Source organism: Zophobas morio, unplaced genomic scaffold, assembly GCF_036711695.1.
Source record: "Zophobas morio isolate AGI-343-1 ecotype UQ-CSIRO unplaced genomic scaffold, CSIRO_AGI_Zmor_V1 ptg000007l, whole genome shotgun sequence".
Taxonomy (NCBI): domain Eukaryota; kingdom Metazoa; phylum Arthropoda; class Insecta; order Coleoptera; family Tenebrionidae; genus Zophobas; species Zophobas morio.
In genome coordinates, this window is record NW_026972112.1 from 3,201,230 (window position 1) to 3,221,016 (window position 19,787).

A 19,787-nucleotide genomic window follows, 5' to 3' on the forward strand; every position below is an offset into this window, starting at 1 on the left:
TACATAGAAGTACTGCTTACTCATAAAACTAGAAGAAAACTAAATTTACCTCCATCCACTTCCTTTCGCTATTTCATTGACGTATTTTATTTAGCGTAAAATGAAAATTGAAAAAATAACTGCATCCATATAATTTAAAGTAAACAAATTTAGAAAATCTACGTGAAACAGATTCCAGGAGATTTCTGTAAATCTGAAAATGCAGTCTCCAGATCACACAGCAATATTCCAGTTTAGACCTTATAAGGGTATTAAATAAAAGTTTAATGCCTGTGATATCATTAAATTCGGATGTGTTTCTAATTATAAAATCCGCATAGGAGGCGTTGTAGCACGAATTTGAGGCTCCTGGTCGTGGCTGTTCTCCTACCCACGACTGTGATTCTATCTATCGTAAACAAAGCCGCACAGCACATCTCCATGACGAACATGCCGTACGAGCAGGCCGTTACGGCCGCAACATCGTGGTTGGGTGCCGGCTATGAACTAAATCCCGCCAGCTGGACAAGGAACCGCGCCCTCCGCTTCTGCCACGTATTTCAGTGTTGTTTAACCTAAATTCTATTTAAATGTTCAATTCTGATAACTCTGATATTAACGACAACTGAACAAGTTAAACTAAGGTTAAAATTGTGAGATAGAGAAAAATTGTATGAGGTAAAAAATTGCAAATCTAAAAAAAAATACATGAGTTTAAAATTTTATGTCCATTCGAGTTATAACATAGCAGGCAATCTGGAGGTTCAAAATGGCGTCGGACGAATTCGTCGTTCAAAAAAATGCGTCAAATATGTCGCCCAGAAATGTGACCAATCCTGTGGCGCTGTGCAAATGATGGTCTAACTCAAAGGAATAAAATGCACGTCCCGCATGAGCCACAATGTTGTTAATATATTCAATGAGATTTTACAGTTCAAACATGTGCTCGGTTTGAAAATACTCTTTCAACATGGCCGCTGCCAAAACAAAGAATTTACCTGATGTTAAATTATGCCACACTTTATCAATGATTCAAGCAAGAAGTGCACGATATTATGAATTCTACCGCACTTTCACGGTCTTTTCCCAGAGTGAGCAACGTTAAATTGATTTAACTGCCGTAAACTAACTATTAGCAATCTTGCGTGAGGAATTAAGAAGTATAACACTTAAGTATAAGCATTCAGAAACTTATTCACGACTTAACAAACAAAGGACGTTAGGTTGTGTTAAACTCAGTTAATGATTAAAATCCTAACATGAACTGTGAATTTACAAACGTGTATGCCAAAATTGTTGTCAAATTTATCATGAACGTTCGTCTCAAAGAGTTTTCCAGTTTCCTAAAAAAAATTGCACGGTCGACTTAACTGTGATTTTTTATAATTTGTCATTTTTTGAAGTAAAAAGTCGAACATTGAAAATATTTTCTGAAAATGCACTCTGTATTTTTAAAATTATGTTTTAAGGTGCACTTTGATCAAGAAGATTTCGTCTGCGACTTAAAGTTACACGAAAACATTTTACCTAAATATTTTCATGTTCAAGATTTTAAAGATGAAGCACCATTTAAAATTGTTATTCCGGAACAAACAATTAATGAGCAAAATATCAAAATTCAAAATTTAATAGCCACTGAAAAAGAATTATTAGCGCAAATCGAGTTCTGATTCTTATTCTAATTAACAATAAAATTAACAATAGTAAATGTGATGAAGAAGGATACATAAAAAATTCTTACATAAATATAGGAATTTAATTTTTGTCTTAGCAGAAGTGAAATTATCATAAAATATATCAATGTTGTGAGCTGAAGAGGGGGTGGTTGGAGGAGCTATTGCTTCCTTATGAAAGATTCTGTTGGAAAAAATTAAACTTAGCCCCGCCCACCCACCCGTTCTCTCATTTTCTTCTTCAGAAGTAAGAAATAAATGCTATAACAAACAAGTAGTATAACAAAAAATTAACGCTGTTTTTAACAGCCTACGTTCTAATAGTTCCCATTCCCATTTTACAAAAGAAAATATAATTCACCGCGTCCACCCACCCCGCCTCCATTTCATTGATTCATTTTGTCTATTCCGATCTCAATTTAATAGAGATAAAATCGTTAGAATGAGATTGAGGGCTAGTATCTGCTAACATAAGGTTGAATGTGGCAAACGACATATCCTCTAAGAAAATAAAGGACGGGTGGGTGGGCGGGGCTAAAACTAGCTCAGATAGGACTGAACAGTATTAAGAGTGGCTACTGGTACATAGAAGTACTGCTTACTCATAAAACTACAAGAAAACTAAATTTACCTCCATCCACTTCCTTTCTCTATTTCATTGACGTATTTTATTTAGCGTAAAATGAAAATTGAAAAAATAACTGCATCCATATAATTTAAAGTAAACAAATTTAGAAAATCTACGTAAAACAGATTCCAGGAGATTTCTGTAAATCTGAAAATGCAGTCTCCAGATCACACAGCAATATTCCAGTTTAGACCTTATAAGGGTATTAAATAAAAGTACAAATGCATGTGATATCATTAAATTCGGATGTGTTTCTAATTATAAACTGAGTCGTAAATGCACGATTTAAAATATGTTCAATATACGAGCTGAAAGACAGAGCACAACAAAAATACGCATAGGGGGCGTGGTAGCACGAGTTTGGGGCTCCTGGTCGTGGCTGTTCTCCTATCCACGACGGTGATTCTATCTATCGCAAATTCGCGGTTGAATGCCGGCTATGGACAGAAACCGACAGCGTCACGTCATCTCGACCGCCCCTGACTTATATTCAAACTTGCATCTGTTGTGCAGATGGCGCGATAAATCCCGCCCGCTCGACTAGGAACCGTGCCCTCCGTTTCTGCCACGTATTTCAGTGTTATTTAACCTCAATTCCATTTAAATGTTCAATTGTTATAACTCTGATATTAACGATAACTGAACAAGTGTGAAAGTTTCAAAAAGAGCAGTAAACAACATTTAAATTCGCCAGGCACTCTCGTGAAGTTTTAAACAACAAAGAATTGTTATCTGAGATTAAGATCAGACATCAGACGATTTATATGATGCAAAGATTTATAAAACAAAAGATCTGGTGTGAAGTAAAACTTGTGCAGACAAGATCATTACTAAGGTTAAAATTGTGAGATAGAGAAAAATTGTATGAGGTGCAAAATTGCAAAACTAAAAAAAAGTCCACGGTATTATGAATTCTAGCGCACTTTCACGGTCTTTTCCCAGAGTGGGGCAACGTTAGATTGATTTAACTATCGTAAACGAACTATTATCTTACGTATAAGCATACACTTATTCACGACTGAACAAAGAACGGGTCCTGACTCCTAGCAAGTACTTCAGCTAAACAAATTTCGGGACCGTTAAATTGTGTTAGACTTAGTTAACGATTAAAATCCTAACATGAACTGTAAATATACAAACAATAAAACAAATTCACACACGTATTGGCCTTGAAAAAACCGCAAGAATTAGCTACGCGTATTAGGGAGACTGCCAAACCAAGTAAACTTAACCTAGCTAAGTCACCACGTGGTACTTACTTCTTAATTCCTCACGCAAGATTGCTAATAGTTAGTTTACGGCAGTTAAATCAATCTAACGTTGCCCCACTCTGGGAAGACCGTGAAAGTGCGGGAGAATTCATAATATCGTGGACTTCTTGCTTGAATCATTGATAAAGTGTGGCATAATTTAACGTCAGGTAAATTCTTTGCTTTGGCAGCGGCCATGTTGAAAGAGTATTTTCAAACCGAGCACATGTTTGAACTGTAAAATCTCATTGAACAAATTAACAACATTGATATATTTTATGATAATGATAAAGTGGATTGCTGCAATTTTTTTTAGGAAACTGGAAAACCCTTGGAGACGAACGTTTATGATAAATTTGACAATTTTGGCGTACACGTGTTTCTGACAACCAATCATATAACCTAAAATATTTTAAAGTTGAAACTGTCATTTCGTGTTCACACTCTTATTAAAAACGATATATTCTGTCAAGGCACTCTAGTTTTTTTCGTAATAAAAGAATTTTTTGCGCATATTTTGTTTTGATGCATATATTATCCATAAAAGTACAAAAGTAATTAATCTGATGCACCATGTAAAAAAAAAAATGTATAATTCGAGTTCGTCCTGGCAAACGAACTCTCGGAACGCCAACTTTGTTACGCGTGTATTGTATTAAAAAAATAGGTCACGAAGAAGTATGAATACACATATCCGCATACCGATCCAACGACAGTGAGTTGAAGAAACTACAATGTTAACACAATGTTGTGTATGCATAAAAAAAACAACAACAAAGTTGTTTTCCCTTACTACTTACCATCGTAGTCAATATTGCGGACATCCGTCGACAACCCACTCTCCTGCCTAACGGACGGCGTCTTACCAATAATCGCTTGAGAAGTCGTTTGTTTATTGCCAATAGCTAGCGCCGTTTGTGCCTCTTCGTCGAAGGACCTCAGACTACTAAAAAAAAAAAAAACCACTTCAAACTCATTTCAACTTTCGAAACACGACTTTACCTCCTACGCCTAAAATTCAAGCGGCTATTCAAAAGCCTAATCATGCTTATACTATTATTATTATTATTATTATTATCCTATTGGTGTTCACTAATAAGGCCCGCGTTCGGCCAGGCTAAGAAACTTTTCTCCTCGTGCGCTTTACGCGGAAAACCACAAACATACCGTCCATTTCGAAAGGGAGATCAATAGAACGATGTCCGCATCGATTCGCGGTCAAAGGGCACGTCGGATTTGTGCATTGTGATTATTGTCGGCGGATTATTAGGGATTATTTACGGATCACGTGCAAGGTGGTGTGTTTGGCGATTATTGCGGAATGGGAGGGATGAAATTCGGGGGTCGGATCGACGGCGGCGCCGCGGCGCCCACGCACGGCGCATACTCTCAAGGTCAATAGCACGGGCGAAACTGCCACGGGGAAACGATCGGGTGGAAATCGGAGATTAAGCAGATAAAAAATAAATATAGGAAAAATCTGGTTTTTGTCAACAAAAAAAAAAAAATGATTAATTGTAAATACATAAAGTCAGAAATCAGATATCAAAGCTAAAAATATTCTCTCAAATTAGCCGAAGGCACTACAAATTAATTTCAGTTTCGATATCTCGACCCTGAATTATAAATCGCTTTTAGAATTCGTGTATAGCAATTCTAAAAAAAGAGCGCCGTATTTTCCTGCGAAGAATTCAATGTGTTTTCGGTGCCGCCTTCAACTTGATGCGGAAGTGTCCCGGTGGTGGTTAGCGGCGAAAATTCCGCATTCTCGGTGAATTATTGAAACAACTCTTGATGCAGCTGATAGGGCTACGTTCTGGCTTAAAAACTGATGATGACTATTTAAAAGTCGGGATGATCAAATTTTACGAGATACGCGTCTTTGTGACGTCAGTAATTAAATCGGATTACAGCGTAACTGTTTTGTTTAATTAAGTTCTCGAGTCGGGCAGACAGGATGTCTCGAGGTTATTGTTTAAAATCGTCAGATTTCCTCATGAGCTACTAGAGTAATAGGTTTATATGAAGGGAATTTTAGCAGATTAAAATGAATTAATCGCAGTGTGTTAGTTGAGATGAAATAGGATATACTTAAAAGCTTTCTCTAAATTAAACAAAGGAGGAATTAGGTGATAAGTATCCCCATTAAAAAAATATTCCTACACAAAATTTCCATCGTGCAATGATTAGTTTTATGTTAGGTCTCCCGTTTCCGTCTGTCTGTCTGTCGTCTGACCGGATTTTTATTAGACTGACGACTTTACAAATTAGTGGATCGATTGTTGTTAAATTTTATATGTGTAGGATTATAGTGTAGATGGTAAAACGCTAATCAAAATTTGGCTAATTATTCGTACCAAAAATAGGATAACGTCATCTCCAAAATTTATATTGGTAAATATGTACTTGTGACGTCCAGATTTTTTGGGAAAAAAGTGAAATTGTATAACATTCAACCATTTAACTTTGATGTTGGAAAACCGACTGCTCTGAAATCGTGAACGCTTTAAGGTTACAGGAAGGATTTTTCGATTTTCCGAGTTTTTGTGTTTTCGATTTTTCTATTTTCGGAATTACTGATTCTCAGATTTTTCGAATTTTCTATTTGTCCCTTTTTTGACATTGGAATTTTCGTTTTTTTGAATATGTGTTTGATTCATCGAGTTTTAGATTTTTCCATTTTTCGACTTTCCTAATTTTCGACTTTCCGAGTTTCCTATTTTAGAATTTTCGATTTTTTGGGAACATCTGAATCATCGACTTTTTCATGTTTCGAGTTTTCAATTTTTTCACTTTTTGTTTTCTCGATTTTTCGACTTGCCGATTTTTCAATTTTCGAATTTTTTCGATTTTCAATTTTTCGATCAATTTTCAATATTTAGACTTTTCTATATTTCATTTCTTTATTTTCCAAAGTCGCGATTTTCAAATTTTCGTTTTTCCGAATATTTGATAAATCGAATTTTCCATTCTTCGATTTTTCAATTTTTCCATTCTTCAGTTTGTCGACTTTTCTATTTTTACATTCTTCAGCTCTTAGAATTTCATTTTTTTACTTTTCGATTTTTGATTTCTCGAGTTTTCGACTTAAGATATTTCGAATTTTTCGAATATTTGATTCATTGAATTTTCCATTCTTCGATTTCTTTAATTTTCGATTTTTCAATGTTGTTATTTTTACATTTTTTGAGTATTCGATTTTCGATCTTGGATTTTTCAATTTTTACAGTCTTCAGTTTCTAGACTTCACAATTTTTTTTACTTTTCGATTTTTCGAATGTTCAATTTTTCCATTCTTTAGTTTTCCGATTTTCCAGTTTCACGACTTTTCGAATTTTTTATTTTTCGAATTTTAGATATTCGAATTTTCAATTTTTCCATTTTTCGACTTATAATGTTTCGGTTTTTCGATTTTTGAATATTCGCTTTTTCAATATCGAATTTTCAATTTGTTCGATTTTTATTTTTAGATTTTTCAGTTTTTCTATTTTTTGATTTTCCGATTTTTCTTTTCAATTTTCAGAATACATATTTGAATCATTGATTTTTCCTTCTTTTCTAGTTTTTTTTTACTTTCTGATTTCTCGATTTTTCTACGTACCGATTTTTCAATTATCGAATTTTGTCGACTTTCAATTCTTCGATATTTCAAAATTACGGCTTTTCGAATATTTGTGATATAGAATTTTCACATTTCCGATATTTTGAAATTTCGATTTTTTTGTTTTTTGACTTCCCGATTTTAGAATTTTGGATTTTTCGACTTAAGATATTTCGAATTTTTAGGATATTTGATTCATTGAATTTTCCATTCTTGGATTTCTTTAATTTTCGATTTTGGTTTTTTCAATTTTTACAGTCTTCAGTTTCTAGACTTCACAATTTTTTTTTACTTTTCGATTTTTCGAATGTTCAATTTTTCCATTCTTTAGTTTTCTGGTTTTCCAGTTTCACGACTTCTCGAATTTTTTATTTTTCGAATTTTAGATATTCGAATTTTCAATTTTTCCATTTTTCGACTTTAATGTTTCGGTTTTTCGATTTTTGAATATTCGCTTTTTCAATATCGAATTTTCAATTAGTTAGATTTTTATTTCTCGATTTTTCAGTTTTTCTATTTTTTGACTTTCCGCTTTTTTTTTCAATTTTCAGAATATTTGAATAATTGATTTTTCCTAGTTTTTTTACTTTTCGATTTCTCGATTTTTCTACGTACCGATTTTTCAATTATCGAATTTTTTCGACTTTCAATTCTTCGATATTTCAAAAGTACGGCATTTCGAATATTTGTGACATATAATTTTCACGTTTTCGATATGTATTTTGAAATTTCGATTTTTTGTTTTTTGACTTCACGATTTTAGAATTTTGGATTTTTCGACTTACGATATTTCGATTTCTAGATATTTCATTTCTTGAATTTTTCAGTCTCGATTTTCGTTTTCGAATTTTCTATTCTTTAGTATTTGGGCGGCAATTTTTTTACTTTCCGATTTTCGAATTTTTAATAATTCTATTCATCAGTTTTTCGATTTTTCAATGTTTGTATTTCTCGATTTTTTGATTTCTCGAGTATTCGATTTTTCATTTTTCAATTTTTACATTTTTAGTTTTTACACTAACTTTTCAATTTTTTTATTTTTTGATCTTTCAAATGTTCAATTTTCCATTCTTTAATTTATGGATTTTTAAAATTTTCGTTTTTTCGAATACTTATGTAATTGATTCATCGAATTTTCGATCTCCGGTTTTTTAATATCGAATTTTGTTGTTTTTTCTTTCGATTTTTCGATTTATCAATTTTTCCATTTTTTGACTTTCCGATTTTTCTATTTTAGAATTTTCAGATTTTTCAATATTTTGATTCTTGGATTTTTCAATTTTCGGAATATTTGAATCATCGATTTTTCCATGTTTTTAAATTTTTTTTACTTTTCGATTTCTCGATTTTTCAAATTTTTTTCCTTTTCGTTTTGTCAGTTTTTCGATTTTCAAATTTTCGGTTTTCCGAATATGTAATAATTGATTCATCGAATTTTCGATTTTTCTATTTTTCGACTTTTAGATATTCGAATTTTCAATTTTTCCATTTTTCGACTTACGATGTTTTGGTTTTTGGAATCTCCGGTTTTTCAGTTTTTCCATTCTTTGACTTTCCAATTTTTCTATTTTAGAATTTTCGGCTTTTTCAATATTTCGGTTCTTGGATTTTTCAACTTTCGGAATATTTGAATCATCGATTTTTCCATGTTTTTCAATTTTTTTACTTTTCGATTTCTCGATTTTTCAATTTTCGAATTTTTCGACTTTCAATTCTTCGATAGTTCAAAATTTCGGCTTTTCTAATATTTGTTACATCGAATTTTCAAGTTTTCGATATTTTTAAATTTCGATTTCTCTGTTTTTCGCCTTCTCGATTTACGAATTTTTCGAATATATGAATCTTGGATTTTATTTAATTTTCGAATATTTTTTTCATGGAATTTTAGTTTTTTCGAATATTTGATTCATCGAATTCTTCATTTTTTCGATTTTTCAATGTTTTTATTTTTCGATTTTTGATTTTTCAATTTTTACATTCTTCAGTTTCTAGTTTTCATTTTTTTTTACTTTTTATTTTATCGATTTTTCAAAATTTTTTCCTTTTCGTTTTGTCAGTTTTTCGATTTTCAAATTTTCGGTTTTTCGAATATGCAATAATTGATTCATCGAATTTTCGATTTTTCTATTTTTCGACTTTTAGATATTCGAATTTCCAATTTTTCTATTTTAGAATTTTCGGCTTTTTCAATATTTCGATTCTTGGATTTTTCAACTTTCGGAATATTTGAATGATCGATTTTTCCATGTTTTTCAATTTTTTTACTTTTCGATTTCCCGATTTTTCAATTTTCGAATTTTTCGACTTTCAATTCTTCGCTACTTTGAAATTTCGATTTTTCTGTTTTTCGACTTCCCGATTTTAGAATGTTGAATTTTTCCAAGTCTTGATATTCGAATTTTCCATTCTTCGATTTTTTGAATTTTCAGTTTTTCCATTCTTCAGTTTTTCGATTTTTGATTTTTCAATTTTTACATTCCTCAGTTTTTAGATTTTCGATTCATGGATTTTTCAGTTTTTACTTTTAGATTTATCGATTTTTCGACTTGCTGATTTCAAAATTCGGTTTTTCTAATATTTGTTACATTGGATTTTCAATTTTTCGATATTCTGGAGTTTTCGACTACGATATTTTTTTTCTATATTTTATTTCTTAAATGTTCGATTTTTCAGTTTTTTCATTTCTCAGTTTTTCGATTTTTCAATGATTTTACTTTTCAATTTTTTGACTTGCTGGGAGATATTTGTATTTTTTCGATTTTCGAACTTTCGATCTTCCGAATTTTGGTTTTTCCATTTTTCGATTTTTTTCGGAGTTATTTGACGTCACTGGTTTTTACTTCATGGAGGTTATCACAAAATAAAAATCGCAAAATCAAATTCTATAATTTTTCAAACAAGCGGAATTTATTTGCCTTTGCTTCAAGAACAAGCGAAAATCTAACGAAAGAACCTTCTACAATTTTTTTTTCATTTCCATTAAACTTGGAACGATTTTTTTTTGTGACGAAAACCGCATTGCAACAAGAAATTTTATTTATGCATACATTCTCGACATCCGTCTCCGAATATCCCTCTCTTTTAATACACATCCCCCAGAAAACTGATAACCGTCATTTCAAAAACTTATCCACTAAACCCCGTTGTTCGCTGTAGCGTTTGCCTTACTCTCCACCGAACTCCAAGATTAAATCTAGACCCAATCGCCGATTTAGTTCAATTTGTTCGAGCGAGAATAGATTTATGGCACCTGCGAGGGTCAACTCAGGCCATTATTGCAGAAACTCACAACATCTTAATTTAAAAATAAAACCCCCTGAGCAGATACTGACCCGTTCATCACTCAATCCTTTTCATAAAACGGAGATTTAGGAGTTCGTGTTCAATCACTCCTCACCACCTCCCTTTAAATTTGCACGTCGTAAATTCGCCTTACCTCGCGCCGACTAACAACTTTGTTTGCAACATTTTAAATAACTAACTTAAGTTGATTTTTAAAATTATTTCCGGTGCCGTAACGAGAGCAAATTTGCTCTCGTTTAATATTCTGAAATTTAAAAACGCTGACTGCGAAGAAAATGTATATTGGACAAAGAAAATCGAAGCTGGAAATACTTGTTGCTTTCAATATCTTTAAAGTGGGATTTATAAAATTGTTGTTGACGTTGATAGTAACTTTGATGTTCAACTTTTACCGGATTTAAAGGGGTTGTAGAAGAAAAGTGGCGGATTTAAGTTGATTACTACAAAAATTTACCATTTTAGATATGTTTTAAGTTTCTTGTTGTCGAAATAAGTCTACACATTAAGAAAAAAAGGGAAAATGTAGCCCCGCCCACCCGCCCTATCTCAATTGTGATGAAATTTTTTTATTGGTCGTGTGCCAAGGGGCGAGGGAGTTTAAATGCAAAATCCTTATTTCTCTGCGAGAAATTAAAACATGTTTGTGAGTATCGTGTTGTTCAAAGACTACTATGTATATTAAAAAAAATTAAAGCCAAAGATTAAGCCCCACCCATATCTGCCCTGATCTAAATAGTAATGGAGTTTTCATTAGTTGGCAGACCTAGGGGCCATTTACCATTTTTAACGTGTTTTAAGTGTTTAAGAAAAAAAATATATCACAATTGAGATAGGGTGGGTAGGGGGGGTTATATTTTTCTTTTTTTCTTAATACACGTAGTATTCTTTTAACAACACGATACTCAAAACATGTTTTCAATTTCTTGTAAAGAGATAAGTATTTTGCAGGTAAGCTCCGCCCCCTTGGTTCACGGTGAATAAAAAAAATGATCACATTTGCGATGGGCGGGTGGGCGGGCTTACTTTTTGACTTTTTCTTTGAATATCTGTAGAGTTCTTTCCACAACATGAAACCTAAAACATGTTTAAAATGAAAAATTTGTATAAGAAACTGCAATTAGACTCCGCCTCGCAACTGCAAAATTAATATTTCCTTGCAAAAATGTACTATTTTAACTGTGTTCTAAGTTTCTTGTTGTGAAATGAATGGCCATGTAAGTTAAGAAAAAAAAGGCAAAATACAAACCCCGCCCACCCGCCCTATCTCAATTCTGATGATTTTTTTTATTCGTCGTAAGCCCAGGGGCGGAGTTTAATTTTAAAATCCTTATTTTTCTACCAGAAATTTTGCCATGTGAGATATGTTCTTAAGTAATCGTATTATACAAAGAAAATTAAATCTATTAATTAACAAAGAAAACCAAAAGAGAAGCCCCGCCCATTCGTCTCGCTTTCAATCGTGATTAATTTTTCATTCATTGTCACACTGAGGGGCGGAGCGTAATTGCAAAATCGATATGTCCCTATATAAATTTAAAATACATATATCGAAAATTAAAAATGTCAAAATACAGAAAAATTGAAAAATGGAGATGAATTGAAACATTCCAAAATCGAAAAACCGAAAAATAAAAAACACGAGAAATCGAAAAACCTAAAATAAAAAAAAATCGAAATTGAAAAGTTGAAAAATTTAAAAAATGGAAAAACCGAGATGTGGAATCGGAAATTCGAAAAATCAAAAATATAAAATTTTAAAGTCGAATAGTCTAAAGGAAAAATTAAAATTTAGAAAATTTACAATTTGGAGAAATCGAAAAATTGAAAACTTGAATCGAGAAATTGAAACACCAAAAAAATTGGAAAATTTCAAAACCGAAAAATCCAAAACTTAAAAATGGAGAAACTGAAAAATCTAAAACAGAGGAGTCGAAAAATCGAAATATTTAAAAATTCACTTTTTGATTTCTCGATTTTTCGACTTTCCGATTTTTGTTTTTTCGAGTATTTGATATGTCGAATTTTCAATATTTAGAATTTTTGATTTTTATTTATTTATTTATTTTAATTTGTTTTCCTTTTCGATTTTTTATTTCTCGAAGTTTCGATTTTTCAATTTTTACATCCTTCAGCTTTTAGACTTTCCATTTTTTTTTAATTTTTCATTTCTCGAGAAATCGAAATATCAATAAATTGAAAAATCTAAAATTAACAAATCCAAAAATATAAAAATCGAAGAACTGAAAATTCGAGAAATCGAAAAATCTAAAATACATACTTACCGAAAATTTAAAATGTCAAAAAACAGAAAAATCAAAAATCGAGAAATTGAAACATTCCAAAATCGAAAAACCGAAAAATAAAAAACACGAGAAAGCAAAAAACAAAATAAAAAATATTGAAATTGAAAAGTTGAAAATTTTTCCATAATCGAGATGTGAAATCGGAAATTCGAAAAATCGAAATATTAAAAAAATTTTAAGTTGAACAGGCCACAGGAAAAATTAAAATTTAGAAAAATCAAAAACACGAGAAATCGAAAACCCTAAAATAAAAAATAAAATAAAATTGAAAAGTCGAAAAATTTTAACAATAGAAAAACCGAGATGTGGAATGGGAAATTCGAAAAATCGAAAAAGTCAAATGTTAAATAAATTTTAAAGTCGAATAGCATAAAGGAAAAATTAAAATTTAGAAAATTTACAATTTAAAAAAATCGAAAAATCGGAAAATTTAAAAACCGAAAAATCCAAAATTTTAAAAATGGGGAAACTGAAAAATCTAAAACAGGAGTCGAAAAATCGAAAGATCGGGATATCGAAACATCAAAAAATTCACTTTTCGATTACTCGATTTTTCGACTTTCCAATTTTTGATTTTTCGAGTATTTGATATGTCAAATTTCCAATATTTAGAAATTTTGATTTTTCTTTATTTATTTATTTTAATTTGTTTTCCTTTTCGATTTCTTTATTTCTCGAATTTTCGATTTTTCAATTTTTACACCCTTCAGCTTTTAGACTTTCCATTTTTTTTTAGTTTTTCATTTCTCGAGAAATCGAAATATCAAAAAATTGAAAAATGTAAAATTAACAAATCCAAAAATAGAAAAATCGAAGAACGGAAAATTCTAGAAATCGAAAAATCTAAAATACATATACTTATCGAAAATTTAAAATGTCAAAAAACAGAAAAATAAAAAACACGAAAAATCGAGAAACCTAAAATAAAAAAAAAAAAAAAAATCGAAATTGAAAAGTTGAAAAATTTAAAAAATGGAAGCACCGAGATGTGAAATCGGAAATTCGAAAAATCTAAATATTAAAAAAGTTTAAAGTTGAAGAGCCCACAGGAAAAATTAAAATTTAGAATATTTACAATTTAAAAAAAATTGAAAAATCGTGAAATCGAAATAGCAAAAAAATTGGAAAATTTAAAATCCGAAAAATCCAAAATTCTAAAAATGGAAAAACTGAAAAATTTAAAATAGAAGAGTCGAAAAATCGAAAGATCCAGAAATCGAAATATCAAAAAATTTACTTATCGATTTCTCGACTTTCCGATTTTTGATTTTTCGAATTTTCAATATTTAGAATTTTTTATTTTTCTATTATATGTGAGATTTTTAGATTTTCGAATTTGCGATTTTTTGATATTCGAATTTTCAATTTATATATTTCCTTTCTAATTTCTCGATTTTTTAGTTTTCAGTTTTTTTCCTTTTCGATTTTTCAATTTTTTTACTTTTCGAGTTTTCGATTCTCGAATTTTTAATCTTTCTATCTGTCGAATTTCCAAATTTTCAATTTTTACATTCCTTAGCTTAAAAATTGAAAAAGAGCAAAATTGAAGAACTGTTACGTCGAGAAATCGAAAAATCTAAAATTTAAAAAATCGAAATATTAAAATATTGAGAAATGACGATTCAAAGAATAAAGAATCATTTAATTGGGAAGGGGTGGGTCGGCGGGGTTTATATTTTGTCTTTTTTTTAATATACATAGCAACATCAGCGACAAGTTTATAAATCGACCCGAAGTTTTTCACCACGTTTTGTTACATCGAAAATTTAAAATATTAAAAAACAGAAAAATCGAAAAATTGGAAAATAGAGAAATTGAAACATTAAAAAATGGAACAATTGAAAAATTTAAAATAGAAAAATTTTAAATTTTAAAAATCAAAAAATGGAAACACTTGGAAATCGAAAAATTGAAAGCCCAAAACAAATTTAAAAATTCGAAAAACTGGAAAACAGAAAACTCAAAGTACTGCAACAGCGAGAATTCTAAAAATTCAAAATTAAAAAAAAAATGGAAAAGTTAAAATATACAGAAACTGAAGAATCAAAAAATTGAAAAATCTCGAGAAATTCAAACATTAAAAAATAAAAAAATTCAATCCATCAGTCAAAAGATTAAAAACCTGCAAATACGTAAAACTGAAGAATTGAAAAAGCACCGAAAAGTGGAGAAATCGAGAAATGGGAAAAAATCGAGAAATCGAAAATTCGAATAATCGAGGAATCAAAAATTCGAAAAATCGACAAACTGAAACTTAGAAAGGACAATTGAAATTTGGAAAATCGAAAAAAAAATTGAAGAATTGAAAAAATCTAAAACTGAAATAATGAAACGAGAAATTGAAACATTAAAAAATTGAAAAATTGAAAGTACAAAAAATTTAAAAATTCGAAAAAATGAAAAATCTCGAGAAATCGAAACATCAAAAAATAAAAAAAATGAGAAAAAAAAAAAAAACAAAACAAATTGGAATGTCGAAAAATCGAAAATTTAAAAAATGTCGTAAGCATTTTATCTTAAAACACGCACAATCCCCAAATTCACCTTCAAAATAACACGTATTACTGAATAACATTTTATAAAAATTAGAAATAAAAGCTTGTCGCACACATTTAAATAATATTATGTGGCGAGCGCAGCGAGCCAACCGCAGCTCCTTGTCATTGACTAATAACAATAATAAAAAAAACTACCCCAAGCGGCTACAAATTCATTCAACTTCACCCCACTCTAACCTTACCTCTTCTCGCACGAATACCCAAATGAGCAACCCCTATTTTCCGGATGGCGCCACGAAAAAGGGCAATTAAAACTCGCGAAGACAAGATAAGACGGCACGAGGAAAATCACCACCAGCCAGTGAGCATACAGAAAGCGTTTCGTCCCCATTTAACTTCCTTCGAGTAACGAGCTTTGCGTGTTCCGAATCATTGAAGAGGACAGGGGTTGAACCGACTGTTCTTTTATTTGGCCTGGACACGAGAAGGTTTAAGGTCGGGATTCGGCAAAAGCAGCACCTACGCAGTAAGCGGGTCGAGAACGACCAGTCATCACTTGCCATAATTCACCTGTGTATCCGTCGTGTCAATATTTACAAATTTATTACGTTAAGCGTGCTTTTAACTTCGTTATTTACACGGGCCGGGGCAGAGTCGAGACTGCAGGAAATGGCGGGGCGGCTCAAGGCTCCGGAATAGGGCTGAACGCTAAATAACTAAATTACGCCGTCTTCAATTAAGAAATAACGTAAAATAAGAAAGCAAACAACTTTTAACTATTTAAGTCGCTGCGAACTATTCTTTTACGATATTGATTCGTGTGGAGTGTGGGCTGCGATATTTTGTTCGTTTTGCCAAAACAAGGGCTTTAAGGTCATGAATTGCAGATCAGCCGACCGTTTTTCATTAAGGGTTGCTTTGGTCGGGTCGTAGATGGCGCTGCGTTTGTGTGTTAATATGCTTAGACGCGGTTGGCACACACATTATCAGGTTATTAATTTAATCGACGGTTAATTAATCACGGGATCAAATTCGACCAATCAAAAGCTCACATTCACGGGTTAATCGCAAGTTAAATTTTAATTCAAATTAAGTGCTAAACGCACGGACCCTTAATTTAAAATTGTAATTTCGTGCTCGCACTGAGGGAATTTGGTTTCTGAACACATTAATATTTCAAGTAACAGTAAATATTTCAAAGGGACGTTTTAATTAAAGGGTCGAAGGTTATTTCGATGGAATTTCGGCCTGGAAGTGTAGGCCAACAAATTTCGCTTCTTTGGGAAATTATACAATTCGAAAAATCAAAAATACAAGAAATCGAAAAACAAAATAAAAAAAAACGAAATTGAAAGGTCGAAAAATTTTAAAAATTAAATATTAAAAAATTTTGAACTCAAACATCCCAAAGGAAAAATTAAAAAATTGCGAAATTGAAGAATCGAAAACTCGAAACATCGAAATCTCGATAATTCAAGAAATCGAAAAATTAAAAAAAAAAAATAAATAAATAATGGGAAAACTTATTAATCTAAAACAGAGGAGTCGAAAAATAGGAAGATCGAGAAAACGACTTTCCAATTTTTTTATATTTCGATTTTTAGAATTTCGAAGTTCGGTTTTTCAATTTATTTCCTTTTCAATTTCCCGATTTTTCAGTTTTTAATTTGTTATTCTTTTCGATCTTCAATTTTTAATCTTTCTATTTGTCGCATTTCCGATTTTTCATTTTTTACATTCTTCAGCTTTTAGACGTTCCAATTTTTTTACTTTTTGATTCCCCGAATTTTCGATTTTCGGTTTTTCTATTTTTCGGAGTAGTTATTCACGCCATGTAATATCAAACTACAGAAGAATCGAAAAACTGAAAAGTCAAAAACATGAGGAATTGAAAAGCCTAAAATTATAAAAATATATCGAAATTAAAGTTAAAAAATTTTAAAAATGGAAAAACCGAGATGTGAAATCGGAAATTCGAAAAATCGAAAAAGTGAAATATTAAAAAAATCGAAACACCAAAAAAACGAGAAATTTAAAAACCGAATAATCCAAAATTTTAGAATTGGAAAAATTGAAAGATCTAAAACAAGAGTCGAGAAATCGAAACTAAAAAATTTACTTTTCGATTTTTCGATTCGACTTTCCGATTTTTGATTTTTAGAATATTTGATATGTCGAATTTTCAATATTTAGAATTTTCAATTTTTTTTGTTTCCGACTTTTCGATTTTCCATACTAGAAATTTTAATCTTTCTACTTGTCGAATTTCCGAATTTTCAATGTTTACATTCCTCATCTTTTAGACTTTTTTGATTTTTTGATTTCTCGGGTTTTCGATTTTTTGACTTTCCAGAAGATTTTTCTACTTTTTCAATTGTTTTTTTTTTCGGAGCATTATTTACGGCACTTGTATTTACTTTATAGAGGTTATCACAAAATAAAAATAAAAATTAAAAAATCTAATTTTACATTTTCTCAAAATTCTAAAAATGGAAAAATTGAACACTGAAAAATCTAAAGCAGTGGAGTCGAAAAATTGAAAGATCGAAAAATTGAAAAATCTAAGATTGGCAAATCCAAAAATAGAAAAATTGAAGAACTAAAAAATCGAGAAATCGAAAACTTTAAAATTTAAAATACATACATAGAAAATTTAAAATATTAAAAAACAGAAAATTCGAAAAATTGGAAAATAGAGAAATTGAAACATTAAAAAATGACAATAGAAAAATTTACAATACAAAATTTTTTTAAATATCAAAAATGGAAACATCTAGAAATCGAAAAATTGAAAGCCCAAAATAAATTAAAAAATTCGAAAAACCGGAAAACAGAAAAATCAAAGTACTGCAACAGCGAGAATTCGAAAAATTCAAAACAATAAAAAAAATTAGAAAAATTAAAATATACAGAAACTGAAGAATCAAAAAATTGAAAAATCTCGAGAAATCCAAACATTAAAAAAATCGAAAAATTGAAAATTCGAGAAATCGAAATGTCCAAAAATCGAAAATTTTAAAAATCAAAAATTCAATCCATCAGTCAAAGATTAAAAACCTGAAAATACGTAAAATTGAAGAACTGAAAAAGTACCGAAAAGTGGAGAAATCGAGAAATGGGAAAAAAATCGAGAAAATGAAATTCGAATAATCGAGAAATCAAAAATTCGAAAAATCGGCAAATCTAAAACTTAGAAACGACAATAACTGAAATTTTGAAAAACAGAAAAACAAAAATTGAAGAACTGAAAAAATTTAAAACTGAAATAATGAAAGAACGAGAAATTGAAACATTAAAAAATTGAAAAATTTAAAATTTTAAAAATCAAAAAATGGAAATATCTAGAATCGAAAAATTGAAAGCCCCAAAATAATTTCAAAATTCGAAAAACTGGAAAACAGAAAAATCAAAGTCTGCAACAGCGAGAATTCGAAAAATTCAAAATTAAAAAAAAAAATAGAAAAATAAAAATATACAGAAACTGAAGAATCAAAAAATTGAAAAATCTCGAGAAATCCAAACATTAAAAAATCGAAAAATTGAAAAATCAAGAAATCGAAATGTCGAAAAATCGAAAATTTAAAAAATCAATCCATAAGTTAAAGATTAAAAACCTGAAAATACGTAAAATTGAAGAACTGAAAAAGCAACGAAAAGTGGAGAAATCGAAAAATGGGAAAAAAAATCGAGAAATCGATAAATCTAAAACTTAGAAACGACAATAACTGAAATTTTGAAAAATAGAAAAACAAAAATTGAAGAATTGAAAAAATCTAAAACTGAAATAATGAAACAATGAGAAATTGAAACATATAAAAATTGAAAAATTGAAAGTACAAAAAAATTTAAAAATTCGAAAAATTAAAAAAAAAATCGAAGAACTGCAACATCGAGAAACTGGAGAATAAAAAAACTGAAAAATCTCGAGAAATCGAAACATTAAAAAATAAAAAAAGTGAAAAAAAAAACAGAAATCGAAATGTCGAAAAATCGAAAATTTAAACAATCAAAAAATTCAATCCATCAGTCAAAGATTAAAAACCTAAAAATACGTAAAACTGAAGAATTGAAAAAGCACCGAAAAGTGGAGAAATCGAGAAATGGGAAAAAATCGAGAAATCGAAAATTGGAAAAATCGGCAAATCTAAAACTTAGAAACGACAATAACCGAAATTTTGAAAAATAGAAAAATTGGAAAATCAAAAAAATAAAAAAACTGAGAAATCAAAAATTTGAAAAATCGAAAAACAAAAATTGAAGATTTGCAAAAATCTAAAACTGAAATAATGGAAGAATTGAAATTGAAACATTAAAAAATTGAAAAATTGAGTGTACAAAAAAATTTAAAAGTTCGAAAAATTCAAAAATAAAAAAATCTCGAGAAATCCACACATCAAAAAATAAAAAAAATTGAAAAAAACAGAAACCGAAATGTCGAAAAGTTGAAAATTTAAAAAATCAAAAAATTCAATAAAAGATTAAAACCTAAAAATATGTAAAATTAAAGAATTGAAAACCATCGGAAAAGTCGTAAAAATCGAGAAATGGGAAA

The 19,787-nt window shown here is 30.1% G+C and overlaps 1 protein-coding gene across 3 annotated transcripts in view; it reads right to left on the reverse strand.

The window, feature by feature from the left end:
- LOC135124245 (oxysterol-binding protein-related protein 9) overlaps positions 1–19,787 on the reverse strand; it is a 72,292-nt gene that overhangs the window by 9,871 nt on the left and 42,634 nt on the right. For all 3 annotated transcript variants that reach the window (XM_064049177.1, XM_064049176.1, XM_064049178.1), the window contains exon 9: positions 4,331–4,476. In XM_064049177.1, the coding sequence (XP_063905247.1) occupies positions 4,331–4,476 (146 nt within the window). The remainder of the gene's footprint in view (positions 1–4,330; positions 4,477–19,787) is intronic.